The following is a 19,265-nucleotide window of genomic DNA, read 5'->3' as shown; positions in this document are numbered from 1 at the left end:
TCCTCGAAAACTACGAATCCCAGAATGCTCCGCAGCGCAGGGGCCCCAAGCTCCTCGCACAGCTTTCCCGACGCGCTGCAGCCCGCCTCCCCTGGAACCAGGAAGACACCCTATCCCCAGCCCGCCACGCCGCCGGGATCCGCGCGGCGCCTGCCGGGACTTGTAGTCTCGTCCGCTGGGAGTGCCCGCTCCGGAATGTCGGCCGCCGTCTGGGGGCAGAGGCGGCGCGGGTACGCGTGCGCAGTGCGCGGGCGGGCCGTCCTGGGCACCGCTCCGGCAGCTGGGCGCCTGTGGGATTCGCGGCCGAGGCGGTGCGGGTGTTCCGGGCTGAGGGCCGTGGTGAAGTTCGGCGTGAGGAGCGCGGCCGCGCCGGGCGGAGTGGGCGGGGCCGGGCTTCGGGAGCGCGGTGCCGGCTGAGGCGAGCTGGGAGGCGGCCGCGCGTCCGCCGAGGGGCCGCGGGCGCTGGTGAGTGCGGGGCGGCGGGCGGCGCGGGTCCCTGCTTGCGACCCCGCGGTTCCTCTCCCCACGTGTGCGCCCCGCGCGGCTGCACCTGGGCGAGGCCGCGGGGTCGGCTCACCTGCGCGCGCGAGCCTGGGGCGGCGGGAGGGAGCGGCGTCCTCTTCCCGTGGCTGCTTTATTGTTTTTCTGACCTCAGCCCCGCGTCCGGCCGAGGAGGGCGGGGAGGCCGGCGGCTGTCGCGGCCGGCGACGGGCTGCTCGGTGGCTCTGCCCAGAAGTCCATGGCAGCCTCCTCCCGGACACCCCGCGCCGGCCAGCTGTTCGGGGATTCCCGGCGGGCGACGCCTGTCGGAGTGGCGACTCCAGGGCTGTGCCCACGGGGGCTCAGCTGCCGCGGGCATCGTTTGCTAGTATTTTCATGCCCTTTCCCTGTGGGACTCGCCGCGTCAGAAGGCGGCTCCGCCCTGGGCCCCAGAATCATATAAGTTAGTGTTTTACCTTGGCCGCCCAGTGGTGCGAGGGACTAGTGCGGGACTTGAAAGTGACTTGTCCAAGGTCACACGGGGAGGACCAGGGAGGCGACCGGAGCGCAGGTCTGTGGGCTGCGAGGCCAGCTGCCCCGCCGGGGGGCCGCCCTGAGTGGTTTGCGGTTTGGTTCGTACGCTTTCTATTGACTCCTGGACAGACCCTCGGCGGGGAAAGTGCTGTCGCGGTGAGAGCGGGCTCGTCACTTACAGTGTGACTGCCTTGGGTGGCACTCACGCTCCGCCGGCTCCCGGGCACGTAAATAGTGCAGCTCAGTCGCTGTGTGCGGGGTGGGTCCACGAGGAGGTGTAAGGAGGAAACACGCAGGCGACCTGCGATTTCGTTTCACCTTCAGATCCTGTCGCACTTGTTTTCTGGGTTTACAGTTGATCGTTGTCTGTTTTAATAAGGTTTTCTTTGCTGTAATGAAGTCATTGCCCTTCGTGAATTAGTTTTCTTACTAGAAGATCTTATTTCCTGTGTGTTTAATGACTGGAACCAATAGCGCGGTATGAGGTCCGAGCCATTGTCTTGCATCTGAGCGCTGCTGACCGGGCCGCTTTATTTCCCTCCGCGCACTCAGCTCAGACGTTTCTGTGAGTTTAACGCCATCGAAACACTTCTCAGCCAAACTTGGTTAAGCTTTGTGTGATTCAGAGGAAACCTTCAATCGTTTTATAAAACTATGTTTTTCTTCACCATCTGAAGAACTTGAACTGTTGTTTCAGAAATAGTACGATTTATTCTGACTAAAATGCCTATTACTTTGCATACTCAGCTTTTCACAGTAACACACTTGTGGCAAAATCTGTTTCCCTAAATAGAGTTGTTTAGTGCTCCTGAGAGAAATTGCATTTTAGAATACTTACGTATTTAAACAGTATATTTAAGCTTAGCAGAATTGGGGTTAATAGTTAATTTATTTTATAGTGCTATAAACCATGCAGTGTATCCATCCACAGATTGCTCTTGAAGGGTGTACCTGCATCAAGCAAGCTGACTGTGAATTTGTCCTTTGTGCTCAAAAAGCAGTGGATCACTTTTTGAGGTTAAGAACGTATGTGGTGAAGCTGCTTCAGATCGCACTTTACTTTGTTATTTTTATTGTTGCTTTGGGGGGAGGTAGCAGGTTTGTATCTTTTCATTTTCCAATTTTAGCAATGTAGCAAAAATAGGAAAGAGAGGTGGTGTGTAAATTGGAGTTTGTCATAGACTAGGAGAGACAGTAAAACAGGATAAGTATACAATTGTTAAGGAAATTGCCATGAGTTCATAAGCCGGAAGGACCTTTTTAGAAATGTTTAAAGACATTAAGAATAGCATTGGATTATTTTGTTTAAAAAGTCACTGGGCAATACTCGTGCGTTGTTAACGTGTAGGATAGGATATATCGAAAACTCCTAGGAAAATACTTGGGAAAGATGGAAACATTTTATAATTTCATAGAGACTTTTTCTCTAAAAACATTTAATGCACTTAAAAAAAAAAAAAAAAAAAAGACTTTAACTTAAGCCTGAAAGTTCTTATAGTCGTACTGTAAAACCCACAGTTATTTTGACTCTATGGATTTCCTAACCCAGAATGAAATCTATGAAGTAATTTATTAGCATAATTAACCCACTTTGCTATTGAAATATTGCTTGATATCAAATAGTTGTGTAAATAACTCATTTAAGAATGGGGAAGATAAATAATTTATGAATAAAATGTAGTAATTATTCAGATGTGAAAATAGTTATACTCTGGTTTTGTTAGAAATTTCAAGTACTATAGCAGTGGTAATATCCAAATACTACCTTTTCACATGCTTGAGCATTTTACTTTTGGTAATACGAAAACTTGATATTACATTTCAAGAGAATTACCTCTCTGTCACTTCAGATCTGCAATGATACAATAAAATGGCATCAATAGGAGATAAATGTTAAAATTTGGGTTTAATTCTTTTGACCATTTTGTAAGTACACAGCATTTGGAAATTTACTGATGTAGTGTCAGAAACGAGTTCTTAAGGCAGAAACTTTTGGTAGTTTTGGATGCTTCTCTATAATTTGTAATTATTTTTAGAAACATAAAAAATGGGGTATTTCTTTTTAAAAATCAAAATTCCTGCTGGTAGTTCTTATAGCAATAGGACTCTGTTATGCTTAATGAGTAACAAACCATTTGAACTCTTAAGTGGTATTTTTTCTTAGTAGCTCCTGTGTCATAAAGAATGTGAGCTTATAATTCCTAAAAGATATTTCAGCAAACATGTTTGTGTTTATTTTGGTAAGCCTTTTGATTAGTTGAATTGCTTTGATTCAGGAAGATAGTATTTTGGGGATTTTTTCCCCCCTATTTTATTTATTTAAAGTTTATTGGGGTGACAGTTGTTAGTAAAATTACATAGATTTCAGGTGTACAATTCTGTATTACATCATCTATATCTCACATTGTGTGTTCACCATCCAGAGTCAGTTCTCCTTCCATCACCATATATTTGATCCCCTTTACCCTCATCTACCATTCCCCTCCCCCCTTACCCTCTGGTAACCACTAAACTATTGTCTGTGTCTGTGAGTTTTTGTTTCTTCATTTGTTTGTCTTCTTCTTTAGTTGTTTTCAGTTTTATATACCACATATCAGTAAAATCATAAGGTGTGTTTTGGGGATTTTATATCATAAACTTTTTGCACTGAAATTTCTGTTGACTGTAAAAGAAAATCAGTCGTGTAGGATATTTTTAAACATTTAAATAAGTCTGAGAGTTTTAAATATTTAAACATTTTTAAGTCTTAAGTATTTTTTTCCTACATAGAATGCTTATCAGATTTGTCAATCTGGTAGTTTTATTCTCCAAAAGTTGTGATTTTTATCCCTTTACGCAGCCTCGCTTTTTATGAGTTTAACCATTGAACTCTGGATTCTGTATTCAGTTTACCCTCTTCTTGAAGAAAGGACAATCACAGGCACTTAGAATTGGAAGCAGTCTCAGAGGACTTCTAATGTAGCATCTTACCCAGTACAGTAAGTCCCCCCTGGGAATTTCCATGTCAGGTGTCCCCTCTCATTGCTGAGGACACTGCTGCTGTTCAGTGTGTCATCAGGTTAGTGAGCAGTCTGAGCTTGGTGAGAACGAACACAAAACTGTTGGTTCTTCAATATTCACTGCTTTCAACTGTGATTTGTAGGATATTCCTCTTTCTCCTTTCTCCTGTGACATCTTGGGCAAATGATGGCTTTTGTACGTTTACAGCTATTAAAAGCTGCAGTCTAATCTACTTCAGTTTAAACCTTCAGTCTCCTATTCAATTGAAAGCTCCTCTCTTCCCTTATCCCATTGTCAGGCCTCTTGCGCTTGCAGCACTTGGAGTGAGGAGGGATTGTGGTACACCCCCCAGGATACCGCTTTCTCTTTGCTCTTCTGGGATCTACTTGGACAGGGACTAGTCAGAAGAAAAAGGACAAGTATTTCTTACCTGGTACTATTAGGTTGGTGCGAAAGTAATTGCGGTTTGAAAGGTTAAAAACATGCAAAAACCACAATTACTTTTGCACCAACCTAATATTAAAGCCCTCTTTTGATTAAGAGCGGTGAGGCACCGATATCCACTGACAGGCACCCAAACTGGAATTTTTGGTGGTATTTCTCATGGCGGCTCCCCCTACACAGAGTTTCTGAATATGAAATTTGCTGTAGGTCAACCTTTTCCAACCTACACTCCCACCTCCTTGTTCCTTTCCTGTCAGTCCGTCCCCTGGGTCCTGAGCGTGTAAGCATGAGGTGGGTTGGGGATCTTCTCTCTCTGCAGCCACAGTTTTCGATGCCAGCAAGATAGCTCAAGTCCAGCCACCTTCTGCAGTGTCCACTTAACCCACTGGAAACACCTTCCTTTTGATGCCAAGTGGTGGCATGCAGGCTGCTTAAGTGTTCCCCCTTTGTCTGCCCTGCCATTTCTCATCAATTCTCTTTTTCCCCTTTCTCCAGTAGGCATAGGGTCAGTCACTTGGTCCACTAAATAAGCAGACTTTGAACTGGAGAATGAGATGCCAATGTCTCCCCATCTCCCCAATGTCTCCTTTTTTTAATAAAGATTTTATTGGGGAAGGGGAACAGGACTTTATTGGAGAACAGTGTGTACTTCCAGTACTTTTTGTTGGGGAACAGTAGTGTGTTTTTCCCGGGACTCATCAGCTCCATCCAAGTCAAGTTGTGGTGCTTTCAATCTTAGTTGTGGAGGGCGCAGCTCAGCTCCAGGTCCAGTCACCGTTGTTAGTTGCAGGGGGCGCAGCCCTTGCTGGAATCGAACCGGCAACCTTGTGGTTGAGAACCTCCGCTCCAACCAACTGAGCCATCTGGCCACCCGGGAGCTGAGCGGCAGCGGCAGCTCATTGACTTCATTCTAGTTGCGGAGGGCGCAGCCCTCTGGCCCATGTGGGAATCGAACTGGCAGCACCATTGCCCAGAGCTCGTGCTCTAACCAACTGAGCCACCCGTCTGCCCCCCAGTGTCTCCTTCTTGTAGGTACTTCTTCTCTTGGTGAATGACTCTTGGGTGTCCCCTGCCACGGTTTTTGGGTGAAACCCCCTTTCTTTCCCTGTGCTCTCCCTGAAGACTTGAAAGACTTCTTTCTAATTTATTTCTCTCTCCTCTGTCAACTGCTTGTATAGTGTGGAATGATGGTAAAGCATTGGTTAGGGTGCCAGAGCCCTAAGGGGTGGGTGGGTGTGTGTGTGGGGGGGAGGGAAGGGGTGTTAGTACTGGACTCAATAGATGTTTGATCCTTGATGTCTGTATATCCTCAGCTTTCTGTTTGTCAGCAATTTTGGGACAACAGGGTTAGTCCCACCCAACATCTAGTTCACAAGTAATGGTGAAGTCCTGTGGGCCTAAGGAGGTCTCACTGCAGAATTTAATGTTTCTTTCTTTTTCTTTCTGATTTTTGTTTTGTGTTTGTTTTTTGGCTTACTTCCTGGTTCCTGACTGATGAAGTATTAACTGTGAGTTTGTTAGCTTATTACTGATTGTGTTATCTAATTACATCTTAGAGCATAAGTAATACTGAAGGATAAATTTTGATGAGGTTTTACTAATATAATTTTATCTATTTTTGCCTCATACTAGCTTTACTAAAAATATAAATCCAAACAGAAATACAGTGTTTGAACCTTTTTCCTTCCATCATCTAAACAGACCAGTCAGTTAAATCTGCTAAATGATTTCTTGTCTGATGAGGAAAAAGCAACTTTTTATTTGGAAAAATTAAACATTCATATTGGTGCAGTAATTATGGGTTTCTTAATGCTTCATTCAGCAAATAATTATTGAGTGTCTTCCATGTGCCAGCCACTGTTTTCAGCAGTGGAGAAACAATAGAAAACAGAAAAAAAGTCCCTGCTCTCATGGAACATACATTCCAGTGTGGGGAAACAGACAAGAAAGAGGTAAATAAGTAAATGACATTGTTTGTTAGCAATAAATGCTAAGAAGGAAAAGCAGGGGTGGGAGGTGGGAAGTAGCAGGACAGTTTGGAGCATTTGCAGTTGTGGATAGCGTGTCAAGGGAAGGCTTCACTGAGAAAAGGACATTCGAGTTAAAAGGCGGTGAGTGGGGAGCTTGTGTGATGTAGCAAGAGTCCAGTGGGCAGATGAGTGAGTGATGGGTGAAGGGGTGGGTAGGTGAGGCCTGTATGTCTGTGTGAGGGCTTTGGTTTTTACTTGGAGTGAGATGCGTTGCATCAGAGCAGTGGTTCTTAACTCTGGCTGAACACTGGAGTTACCTGGGGGGCTTGAAAATGTACTGATGCCTAGATCCCATCTCCAGACTTTGTGATTTAGTCTGGGGGTTCTAGTCTAGGCCTCAGGATTTTCAAAAACTTGCAGATTATTCTAATAAAGAGCCGAAGTTGAAGTTTTCAGAAGAGTATTATTACATCGTATTGAAGAACATGGGCTCTGGAGCCGTCCGGTCTTGAATCCTGGCTCTGCCACTTCCCAACCATCTAACCTTGGACAAGTTATTCTTAATATCTTCTGTGCCTTTGTTTTCTCATCTGTAAAATTGTTGTTATAAGGGTTAAATAAACTGACATTTAAATATTTAGAATAATGCTTGGCAGGTAGTAACATGTATAAGTATTTATTGAATAACCAGTTGAATATATGTTTTAATGGGAATCTCTGACTGCTGAGATGAGCGTGAAGGGGGCCAGGGCAGAAGCAAGGAAACCATCGCAGTGATCCCGCTGAGAGGCGATGGCGGCTTGCACCACAGTGGCAGCAGTGCAAGTGGGGAGAAATGCTGGGATTCGGGATGTGTTTTGAAGATGGAGCCAACAGGATTTGCTGAAGGATTGGACGTGGAATGAGAGAAAGAGAAGACTTAGTCAAGTGTGGCTCCGGAGCAGCTGGAGAAGGGAGTGGCTATTCACTGAGACGGGAGCTCGACCTGGAGCTTTGTTAAGTGTGAGATGGCTGTTAGGGAGGCAGTGGGTCTGTAGAGCAGGCGGTTGTATACAGAGGGTGCCAGGAAAATGTAAACACATTTTAAGAAAGGTGTCACTTTGGTCAACGTTGCTCAAGCAGTCGTTTGCCATAATTAGAAGTGTCGGGACGCTCATGGAACCACTTTGAGCACCTCTTGTAATTGCAGATGTCAAGTGTGACTTGTATTCATCTTTTGTTACTGATATATATTGAGTGTTACAGTTTTAATGCAGTTTTTCCTTTCTCAAAATGTGTATAGTTTTTTTTTTTCCCTTGCACCTTCTGTACATGAGTCGGGAGTTCTGTGTCCGGGGATAGAGATAGCAGTTTTGGAAGTCACTGGTGTTTAGACCTATGAGAATGAGTGAGCTTACTAAGACTGCGCATATATATATAGAAAAGAGGTCTGTGGACCACCCCCTGGGACACTGCAACATTCACAGGTCTGGGAGATGAAATGGTTCCTAATAAACAACTGCTTTATTACTTTTATTTCAAATACAATTATAGCATCAATGTTTACATTATCCTAAATGCACAAAAAATACTCATATATATAGTTTCAAAATTAGAATACCAAGTAGGACTGCTAGTTCATAGGGATAAAAGAATTACGTGATTTTGGTAAACAGTGCCAAATCCATGTCTCTAGGGTTGTACCATTTTGCTTTCTCACTAGCAATGTAAGAGTCCCTAATTTCTTACAGTCTCACCATTGTAGTGTGTTAAGCTTTTGAATTTTTGCCAGTTTGATAGGTGAGAAATGGTATCTCTGTGTGGTATAGGTTTATTCATTTTTTTGAACTTTTCTATTATGAAGAATTGTGAACATCCACAAGAGTGGACAGAATCACGTAACTACAGTACTTACCATTTAACCCCAACAGCTGTCAACCCAGGCCATGCCGCCTTCATCCATTCCCTCCTTCCAAATTGTTCAGATGGCATTTTATTTTATCTCTGTATCAGTAGATACCTAAGTTGTTTATTGCTACTGGATTTTTCAATTAACTTTTTGGAATTGGTTAACATACAATACACTATCTGCCTAAAGTTTACAATTTGATGAGTTTTGACTGTATTGTTGCATGTAGCAGTTAGTCCCTTTATAGTGTAGAGTGCTAATACATTGTATAGACACCACATTTTATTTACCTGGTGATTGACATTTGGGTTGTTTTAGTTTGGGGCTATTATGAATAAAGCTGCTGTAAATATTTATGAATTAGTCTTTGCATGCATGTATGTTTTCATTTCTCTTGAGTAAATACCTAGGAATGGAATGGCTAGGTCATAGAGTAGGTGTATGTTTGCTTTTGTTATCAGAACTTTTTCCATAGTGGTTGTACCATTTTACATTCCCATCAGCAATATATACATTCTGGATGCACCATATCTTTGATAACATTTGGTATTGTCATTCCATTTAATTTTAGCTATTCTGGTGATGTGTATGGCGTCTTTTTTTAGAATTCAGGATTTTTGAGGTGTAATTTACATATAGTAAATTTTACCCATTTTCGTGTACAGTTCTACACGTTTTGACATATGCATATAATTGTGTAAACTCCACCACAATCAAGATACACAATAGTTAACATCACCAAAAAAAACTTCCCTCGTGTTCCTTTTCACTCAGTCCTTCTCCCGATTCCAAGCCCCAGCAACTCTGATCTGTTGTATCAGAGTAGTTTTTATCAGTAGTTTTATCAGGTTTTTTTTTTCCATTTGTATGCAGTGTACCGTCTTTGGTGTACGGGCATACGAGTTTTGATAAATACATAATCATGTATCCCACCACCTTGAAGATACAGAGCAGGTACATTACTCCAAAAATTACCCTTTAAAGTCAGCCCCTCCTCTACCCACTGACCTGTTCTCTGTCCCTATAGCCTTTTTTTGGTCCGGCTACTTCATTTAGCAAAATAAATTTGAAATTTACCCATGTGGTATGTACTAATAGCTGTTCCTTTATATTGCTGGGTAGTATTCCATCGTATTGGATGTACTACAGTTTATTCATTTACCAGTGGAAGGACATTTGGGTTGTTCCTGCTGTTGCCAGTTATGAATAATATTGTTATAAACTTTTCCACAGGTTTTTGTGTGAACGTAAGCTTTTGGTTCACTTGGAGAAATACCTAGGAGTGGGATTGCTGGTTCATATTGTAAGGGTATATTTAACTTCGTAAGAATCTGCCAAATTGTCTTCCCATGTTTCCGTACTGTTTTGCATTCCCACTAGCAGTGTATGGGAGAGGGTTCATTTGTTCCACATTCTTGTCAGCTTTTGGTATTGTCAGTTTTTTTTTTTTTCCCATTCTACTGCGTATATAGTGGTACCTCCTGGTTTTTATTTGTGATACCTTTCTGACTAATGATGACCATCTTTATATGTGCTTATTTAGTATTTATATGTCTTCTTTGTTGGCTTGTCTGTTCATATTTGTTGCCTATTTTCCTATTTGGTTCATCTTATTAAACTTTCCTTAATAATTCTTTGCCTGTTCTTGGATATCAGTTATTTGATAGATGTATGTATACTGAGTGTTTTCTCATTCTGTGGCTTGTCTTTTGATTTCTTAATGGTTGTTTTCAAAGAACTGTTCTTAATTTTGATTAAATCCAATATATTAACCATTATATGGTTCAGGTTCTTTGTGTATTATCTAAGAAATCTTTGTTTACTCCCCAAGGTCATGAAGACTTTGTCCTATGTATTTTGTAGAAGCTTTATTAGTATAGCTTTTACATTAGGTCTCTGATCCATTTCGAGTTAATTTTTTTCCACATGGATTGCTAATTGTTCCAGTGCCATTTGTTGAGAGACCATCCTTCCCATATGGAATTGTCTTGGCATCTTTGTTGAAAATCAATTGACAGTATATGTATGGGTCTGTTTCTGGATGCTGTTCTGTTCCACTGATTTATTATATCTGTCTTTTTACCAATCCTCCACTGTCATTATTTCTGTAGCTTTATTGTAAATCTTGAAATCAAGTAGTGTAAGTCTGTTCTTTGGGAACTAGATTTGGCTTTTTAAGTTATTTGCATTTACGTGTGTGTGTGTGTGTGTGTATGTGTGTGTGTATACACATTAGAATCGCCTTGTCAATTTTTATAAAATATACTGTTGGAATTTTGATTGGTTGGCTTGTAGCAGTACTTTATTCCTTTCTATGTCTGGATAATATTTCATTGTATGGATATATACCACATTTTGTTCATTCTGTTGGACATATGGGCTGTTTTAATTTTTTGGCTATTGTGAATAGTGGTGCCATGAACATTCAGGTATAAGTGTTTGAGTGTCTGTTTTCAGTACTTTTGGATAAATACGTAGGAGTAGAAATGTTGCATGCTAATTCTGTTTGCTTTTGAAGAATTACCAAACTGTTTTACATAGTTTTTGTACCATTTTACATTCCCGCTAGCAATGTAGGAGGGTACCAATTTCTCCACGTGGTTCCCAAAACTGGTTGTTTTCCTCTCTTTTAATTATATCCATCCTAGTGGGTGTGACGTGGTATCTCATTCAGGTTTTGAATTATATTTCTTTAATGACAAATAATATTGAGCAATTTTTTGTGTTCTGGTTGATCATTTGTATTATCTTCTTTGGGAGAAATGTCTTTTCAAGTCCTTTTCCCATTTTGAAACTGGGTTTTGAGGTTATTGTCCTATGTATTTTGTTGTGAGAGTTAGTTATGTATTTGGATACTAGATCCTTATCAGATACATAATTTGCAGTATTCCCTCCCATTCTGTAGGTTGTTTCATTTTCTTTTTTTTTTTTATTTTTTTTATTTTTTTATTTTTTTTTTTTTTGGTTGTTTCATTTTCTTAAGTCCTTTGGTGCAAAAATGTTTTTAATTTTTAGGAAATTGAGTTTATCATATTTTTTTCTTTTGTTGTTTGTGCTTTTGCTGTTATATCTAAGAACTTATCACCAAATCCAAGGTCATGAAGATTAACTCCTATACTTTCATAAAGTTTTATAGTTTTAGCTCTTACATTTAGATTGTTAATTTTTGTATATGGTGTGAGGTAGCGGTCCAGTTTTGTTCCTTAGCATGTGGATATACAGTTGTCCCAGCACCATTTGTTGAAGAGGCAGTTTTCCCATTGCATCATGACTCCTTATTGAAAATCAGTTGGCCATAGGTGTATGGGTTTATCTTTGGGTTCTCAATTCTGTTTTTTTTTTTTTTTTTTTTAAGATTTTTACTGGGGAAGGAGAGCAGGACTTTATTGGGGAACAGTGTATACTTCCAGGACTTTTTTTCCAAGTCAAGTTGTTGTCCTTTCAGTCTTAGTTGTGGAGGGCGCAGCTCAGCTCCAGGTCCAGTTGCCATTGCTAGTAGCATGGGGCACTGCCCACCCTCCCTTGCAGGAGTCGAGGAATCGAATTAGCAACCTTGTGGTTGAGAGCCCGCGCTCCAACCAACTGAGCCATCTGGGAGGCAGCTCATCTCAAGGTGCTTCAATCTTAGTTGCAGGGGGCGCTGCCCACCATCCCTTGCGGGACTCGAGTTGTTGAACTGGCAACCTTGTGGTTGAGAGCCCACTGGCCCATGTGGGAATTGAACCGCCAGCCTTCGGAGTTAGGAGCACGGAGCTCTAACTGCCTGAGCCACCGGGCCGGCTCCTCAATTCTGTTTTTTTGATCTATCTCTCCCTCAAGGCAGTACCATGCAAGTTGATAGTTTTTACCTGTAGCATATGTTAGTACAGTATATTAATTTTTCAAGTTTTGATTACATTTTAGAAATTTTTAAAAACTTTGGGTAAGTTCTTTAAAGAAATTATCTCTGAATGCCAGATTTATAATAACACATACATGCAAAGTTAATGGATAGTTTTATTTAAAACTTTTTGATATGTTTCACCATGTCTCTGGCTGCACACAGAATGGTGATTTAGATATGCAATATATCAGGTTGCATACTAAATTGAATTTTCATTGTGAGTTAAACTTTTCTTGAGCCTTTAACTGAAGAACTAGTTCCATAAATAAATTCAACCTGCCAAAAGATGTTGGTGCTGCCTAAAGAAGTACCAGAATAGAAAAGGTCTGCACATTTGCATAACATCAGGAAGGAATCACATATATAGTTTTTAGAGAAAAATGACTAAACACTGCTTTTTACCCACCATGGTTTTGAACTTTAATCACTACAATAAAAATTTCAGTACTTCAGAATCAGCATACGATATGCCTCTGAAGTCTTTTTAATCTATAACCTCTCTCTCTCTTATTTTTCCCTGTAGTAATTTATTTGCTGACAGAACTGGGCTCTTTGTCCTGTTGTTTCCCACAATTTGGCTTTTGCTTATTGAGTCCCTCAGTTTTGCTTATTGACTTCCTCTGTTTTCTTTATTTCCTATTAATTGATGGTTGGACGTAGATCTAGAGACTTGATCAGATTCAGATAAAAAATTTTTTTGTTACAGTCTGTTCATTTCATTGGTAATGTTTGTGTCTTCCATCTGGAGGCACATAATACTTGCTTATCTCTTCATGATGTTAGCTAACTTTATTTTGATTCATTATTGTTTTAACAATTCAAAGGGTTTTAGAGAGACAGGATGCTGTAGAGATTAAGATACAAGTTTGAGAGTCTAAGAATCTGGTTCATGTTTTGACTCATTACCTACTATTTCTCTAATCTTGGAAAATCACTTCCCCTTCTCAGTGTTAAGCTTCTTAATCTGAAATGGGGGAGATGATGCCTACTCATAGGGTCATTTTGAGTATTAATTGAGAAAGTGCATGGAAAAGACTCACACAGAGCCTAGCATATAGTAAGTAAGTGGTCAATAAGGGTTAGCTACTGTTTTGTGAATTTAAAAATATTCTAAAACAGTCTGAAAGTTCATTTATCTCGATTTACAAGTGAGGAAATTAAAGTCTGGGTAGCTATTTTTTTGGCTCACTTGGGTTTGTTTAGGGAAAAAGGTAAGTAAATTATTTAGCTGAGGTGAATAGCTCTCCTTTGTCCTCATCAATGTGAACAGTTGCGCTTAGTAACCACTCATAATAAGCTTAATTTCAAAAGCAATTTTTGCCCATGCTTTGTGTGTACTCGTATACACATTAACCGGCCCCCACCTAATGCTGGAAAATAGGCTCCTTGTTGAACAAATCATATCGTAGCACATTTTATGCTTGAAGGTCCATTGAGAAATACTTGCTGTTAATGTTTTTGTTTTACAGTGTAATGTTCAAGCTCAGAAATGCCTTATGTGGATCGTCAGAATCGCATTTGTGGTTTTCTAGACATTGAAGAAAATGAAAATAGTGGGAAATTTCTTCGAAGGTACTTCATCCTGGATACCAGAGAAGATAGTTTTGTATGGTACATGGATAATCCACAGGTTTGTGAAGTCCAAAGGGTTACCTTTCTTTAAAAGCATACAAGAATTTTAATTATTAAAGTATTTGACATACTATACTGATGTTAGATTGGTCTTTCTAAACAGTATATATTTAGATTTATTTCTACTGGCTGCACTCTCCCTGCCCTGCACCCCCAATTCCTACTGTCTTATTTGCATTTCAGAAGATGAAACTAAGTTTATTTGATAAAAATTTATGCAGCACATATGTTTTTCCTCCCTTGGGAGAGAAACACTATCTCTCGTAGAAAGTTTTAAAATCATTTAGATTTAAGGTGCTGTCTCTAGGATCTAGACTACTGTCTTTTGGTAAATAAACTACTGAAACTGTTGACACTCTTCACGCATATACGTAGGCCTTCCATCTTGTAGTGTCAGACTTGAGTGTCAGCCATTGTAATGCTATTCGTGAGATGAAATCCACTTTGATTTTATTGTTGCCTTGTAAATCATTGGGTGTAAATGCCACAAATTAAAAATTGGAATCCTAATTTTTCTTTAAAGGTTTTTTTTTTTTTAAACTTTTATTTATTTAAGTGTGTTTTTCCAGGACCCATCAGCTCCAAGTGAAGTAGTTGTTTCAATCTAGTTGTGGCGGGTGCAGCTCACAGTGGCCCATGTGGGGATCGAACTGGCGACTTTGTTGCTAAGAGCACTGAGCCCTAACCAACTGAGCTCGCCGGAGCCCCTAGAACCCTAATTTTAAGGTCTTAGAGACCTTGCAGTAGAGATCATCTGTTGAGCAGTTTTAAGTTTTCTTTACCTGTGAAACTCTATTCAGACTCTATTCAGAGATGCAGCTCAGGGGCTCCTCAGGCCCCGAGGAGCCTAAAGGTGAGAGCAAGAGCAGGGGAGTGACTGGTGGGAGGTTCCAGTCTGTTTCACAGCAGGGACTAGGTCCCCCGCCAAGGGCTAGTATTCTTCACCACCCTGTACTGATTTTAGGTTAGAGAAAGGGACATACATGCAAGTGCATTTATATTTGGTTATATAGAATTCGAGTTATAAGGGACCTTGGTATTAATTCAACCTCCTTAAATGCAAGAACCCATTTATCCCTGATCTTCACCTTAGGTGTTGTTTGAACAACACATTACTAAAAAGTATGTATTATATTTGAGACACCTTTAATTATTATTTGTCCTGTGAGCCATGCCTCGTTCCTTGTATCTTCTACCCATTAATCCTCCTTTTGCCCTCTGATTCTATAAAGTAAGTTTAGACTTTTATCTACGTGCAGTCTTTCAACTTTTGGAGGATAATTTGTGTTTTAATTCAGTGTATATTATCTGAGTGCTGACTTGTATGAGACTTTTTTTGCCAGGAACTGTCTTTTCTCTATCCTTATCCTTAAGAGTTTACTGACACTCTTGTTTTATTCCCGTATCTCTCGGTATCACCAACTTTCTTGGGTGTTGGTAACCTTGCTGTGCTCCTACACGATTACCTTCACTTACTTGACCAGAGTCAGTGGGAGAAGCAACAGGTCAGCAGAAATCAAAAGTTTATTTCTACTCTTTTTTTTTTTTTTAACATACATCAGGTTCCTCTTTTTTATGACCTCATCTTTATCTGTGGCACAGTCCCCTCCCAAACGCCGTTTCCCAAGGTGGAAAGTAATCTCGTTCCCCTTGATGGCCTCTCATTACTATGTACTCAATTTCAGTTTTTGGTTCTTCTCTCCAGTGCAGGCCACTGCACGGTTCTGCTACTCTTCTCTCCGTTGTTCGTCTCTTCACAAGATCTGGGTGACTTACAGATGGTTTATCCTGAATTTTATTTAAAACTCCTTGTTTTTCTGTCTTCATATATAATGGATTCTCCTTCCCAGAATTCCTGCCTGTATCAGTACTTCCCACTTAAACAGAGCTACCATGTTTCCCCGAAAATAAGACCTAGCCGGACCATCAGCTCAGATGTGTCTTTTGGAGCAAAAATTAATATAAGATCCAATATTATATTATATTACATTATACCCGGTCTTATATTAAAATAAGACCAGGTCTCAGATTAATTTTTGCTTTAAAAGACGCATTAGAGCTGATGGTCCGGCTAGGTCTCGTTTTCGGGGAAACGGTAAAAGTTGATAACTGCAGAATAGAAAATGTTTATTACACAGAAGGAAACATAAACCTGGAATTCAGAGGGAGGGTGTGATTATAGTAGCAGAGCGAGTTACCGTCTTCATGGAGGTGGTACCATTTGAAACTGACCTATTAGCAGTGTGGGTATGGTTCTGGCCAAGAGGTGAAGAAGTGGGCATTCCTTCCAGTGCTCAAAGAACAGCATGGGCAAAGAAGTCAAAGCAAGATGCCTATGGCACGTCCCGAGAATAGTTCACTTTGGCTGTAGCCGGAAGCGTGTACCTTAAGCACTCAGCTGTATCTTTTTCACACAGACTTTTTTTTTTTTTTTTTTAAGATTTTATTGGGGAAGGGGAGCAGGACTTTATTGGGGAACAGTGTGTACTTTGGGACTTTTCCAAGTCAAGTTGTTTTCCTCTCAGTCTTAGTTGTGGAGGGTGCAGCTCAGCTCCAGGTCCAGTTGCCTCCGTTAATTGCAGGGGGAGCAGCCCACCATCTCTTGTGGGAGTCGAACCGGCAACCTTGTGGTTGAGAGCTCACCCTGCAACCAACTGAGTCATCTGGCCTGGCCCATGTGGGAATCGAACCGGCAGCCTTCGGTGTTTAGGAACACGGAGCTCCAACCGCCTGAGCCACCGTGCCGGCCCCCACACAGACTCTTTTGAAGCCAGATTTCTATGGTGTGATTAGCGCATTGGTTTTTCTGTATGTAGTGCAGAATTTTAAATCTTTTTATTCAGTTGTTCTTAATAATTTTATCTCTTCATTCCAACTGGTGAGAATCTTTTACAATCTTGATTCCGCCAACCACTATATTAGCCATCAATACCAGCTTTGTGTCACTTTTAAATGTTTTGATCAAGACTTGTATCTCTTTCATGAAAACTTAAGAGGGAGATATTAAATTGAACCATGTGAAATTGCCAATGTACCACCATTTTCATGTACTAAAAAATGGCAATTTTATATGATGCAGTTTAGTTGCTTATGTTACGGTGCTGTAACATGTCATACTGATCATAATAATCCTGATTATGAAAGAAAATTAGTTTGGTTCACCTTTTTTTATGGAGCCATTCTTTCTCTGTTTTGTTTTCTTTACCAATAATCATTGGTTTAAAAATCCATTCTAGTGTATTACTAGGGATCAATTTGGGACTTTTTTTGTTTTGTTGAGGGCGTGGGTAATGGTGGAGAATTAAATAATTGAGTAACTGTATTAGGAAGTGTATTTGAAAAAAATTGAGAGTCTTTTGGCAAAAAGAGTACAGGAACTCGTAAGAACAAATTGCTTATTTCCCTTTTTATCTTAAATGTCATATTAGTTTATTATTTCTTGTTCATTGTCAAGTAACACATTTTAAAACCTACTTTTTTCTAGTTGAACTTGGCAGCAATCATACTGGTCCATAGGAAGTAGATATTTTGAATATCCTTTATTTCCCAGCTACTTATATTTCCCTGTGCTGTGCCACTGTTTAATCTATGACCCTTTATGTCATGCAGCCATGACATAGCTTCTCATTTCTCTTCCTCACACAAAGGCTTAGAACTGTATTCATCTAGTTAAAATGATGGGCTTATGGAGGACTTAAAAGAAAAATAACAATTTTGAATGGAAGGGTGGATGTGTTCGAAAAAAAATCACTTTCGTAGTAGTTAGGAGGTCTTGAAGACATCATAACATTTCATTTCCTTATCCAAAATTAAAAAACCAAAAAAAACCCCTCTTTAAATGGAAAATATTTTGTATAAAAACACAACCATTTAAAATTGCATATTAAAAAATTATAATTTAATATCCATGTTTATGTATGGTTTATATTTGGAAGCTTATACATCATATACAGTTCAGAGCAGAACATAATGCAGTTTTACTTCATATAGGAGTGAAAGTTTTGAAAAGACCTGTCCCGTCAACAAACAGACTCATGTCTGGGAATCTTAAGTTTTTGAAATGCCTAGGCTTCCATATAATTAACTGTTTCCAGTAAGCTAATAGAGGTCTGACAAAGATACTTCCTAGTCATTCATGAAAGCAAGCCCAAATATATTTTTTTATATTTACGTTATTGTAAACTCAGTTAAAATCTTGCTTAATCTATAGCAGGGGAAACTTGCAAAATCAAGATTGTTTTAATTTTACTTGTGAAATATTCTATCATTTTTTCCTTTATATTTTTATTATTTTTTCCAGATTCTTTTATCTGCTTTCCCTACTTCCATCTTCCCCCTCCATAATCCATCTAATTTATTATATTACATGTTACATTAATTAAAGCACAATTTTGATTACAGAGCTGCTTACAAGCCTTCTTTAATGGTTTCAAATTCTTAACAGTATTAGTTCATTGCTACTTTGCTTTTTTTAATTAGGTTCCTCTATAATTAGGTTCTTAGTTCAAGTTCCCACACCACCATTTTCTCCTATAACCCTGTATGACCCTGTGTTACAGTCGAGCACAGCCTCTTTTCCATTCCAGTACAGAGCTTGTGGGCTTCCTCATCTGCCTGTTGTAGCTTGTCTGTTTTCTCTGCCTGGAGTAGTCTCTCTTCCGCTCTTTGTGTTTCAGATTTTTCCTTTACGACTGTTCTGTTCATTCTTCCACCCAGTCGTTCCTGATAGCCTTAGCCAGAAATGATTCTCCCTCTTCTTAGTTCTTTCTCCTTAGCTCTTTTAAGACACAAACCACATTCCAAACCTGTGAAGGAAAGAATAAAAATGTTTTGTATGCAAGTGTCAATATACATATTCCCTAGTATGGTTTAAAGAGTATCATTTAACGATTTTTTTGAAAAATGGTATCAATATAGATAAAGTATGGTGTAATAAATCTAAATATATTTAAATAGGGAAAATCCAAATACTTGATTAATTTTTTTAATAGAACAGAAGTATAGTCTTGACATTTCTTATAATTGTATTTCTTTTATGTCCCTAAATGTTTTTTCTCATTGCTTTCAGGACCCAAATCTGATCTTGTTTACAGCTATTTAAGCTCATGAGACAGAAAATAAGTTTAGCTATAATGATAAAAATGGCCTTTTAGTTATGACTGTATTAAGGTGGAACAAAATAGAGTTCAATTTTGTTATCCACACTGTCAACTTGATTTCAGACCTGGTAAATACTTGAACTGAAAAAGCTGATTTGTAAAATGTAGTATTAAAAAAATCTAATTTATTAACTTTTTAATATGTTTACATTATATTATAAAATAAATTCATCGTGGTGGATGTTAATTATGTATTAATCATTTGTTTCCAGAACCTGCCTTCTGGATCATCACGTGTTGGAGCCATTAAACTTACCTACATTTCAAAGGTAGTC

The 19,265-nt window shown here is 39.8% G+C and overlaps 1 protein-coding gene across 14 annotated transcripts in view; it reads left to right on the top strand.

Moving 5' to 3' along the window:
- The first annotated feature begins 243 nt into the window (after positions 1-243).
- PLEKHA1 (pleckstrin homology domain containing A1) overlaps positions 244-19,265 on the top strand; it is a 58,300-nt gene continuing 39,278 nt past the window's right edge. For 5 of the 14 annotated variants that reach the window (XM_074338919.2, XM_074338917.2, XM_074338909.2 and 2 more), the window contains exons 1-4: positions 246-465; positions 13,669-13,829; positions 15,316-15,336; positions 19,203-19,259. In XM_074338919.2, coding sequence (XP_074195020.1) covers positions 13,689-13,829; positions 15,316-15,336; positions 19,203-19,259 — 219 coding nt within the window. In that variant the 5' untranslated portion in view covers positions 246-465; positions 13,669-13,688. Of the gene's footprint in view, positions 466-603; positions 944-1,031; positions 1,052-1,151; positions 1,171-13,668; positions 13,830-15,315; positions 15,337-19,202; positions 19,260-19,265 lie in introns of those variants that run through there. The other 9 variants (XM_074338922.2, XM_074338924.2, XM_074338923.2 and 6 more) reach the window with 5 other exon arrangements.

The sequence above is a fragment of the Rhinolophus sinicus genome, chromosome 15 (genome assembly GCF_057876585.1).
Source record: "Rhinolophus sinicus isolate RSI-liver-muscle chromosome 15, RSI-T2T, whole genome shotgun sequence".
NCBI lineage: Eukaryota > Metazoa > Chordata > Mammalia > Chiroptera > Rhinolophidae > Rhinolophus > Rhinolophus sinicus.
Note: the sequence above shows the minus strand (reverse complement) of the source record. Positions and strands in the feature narration are given on the sequence as shown.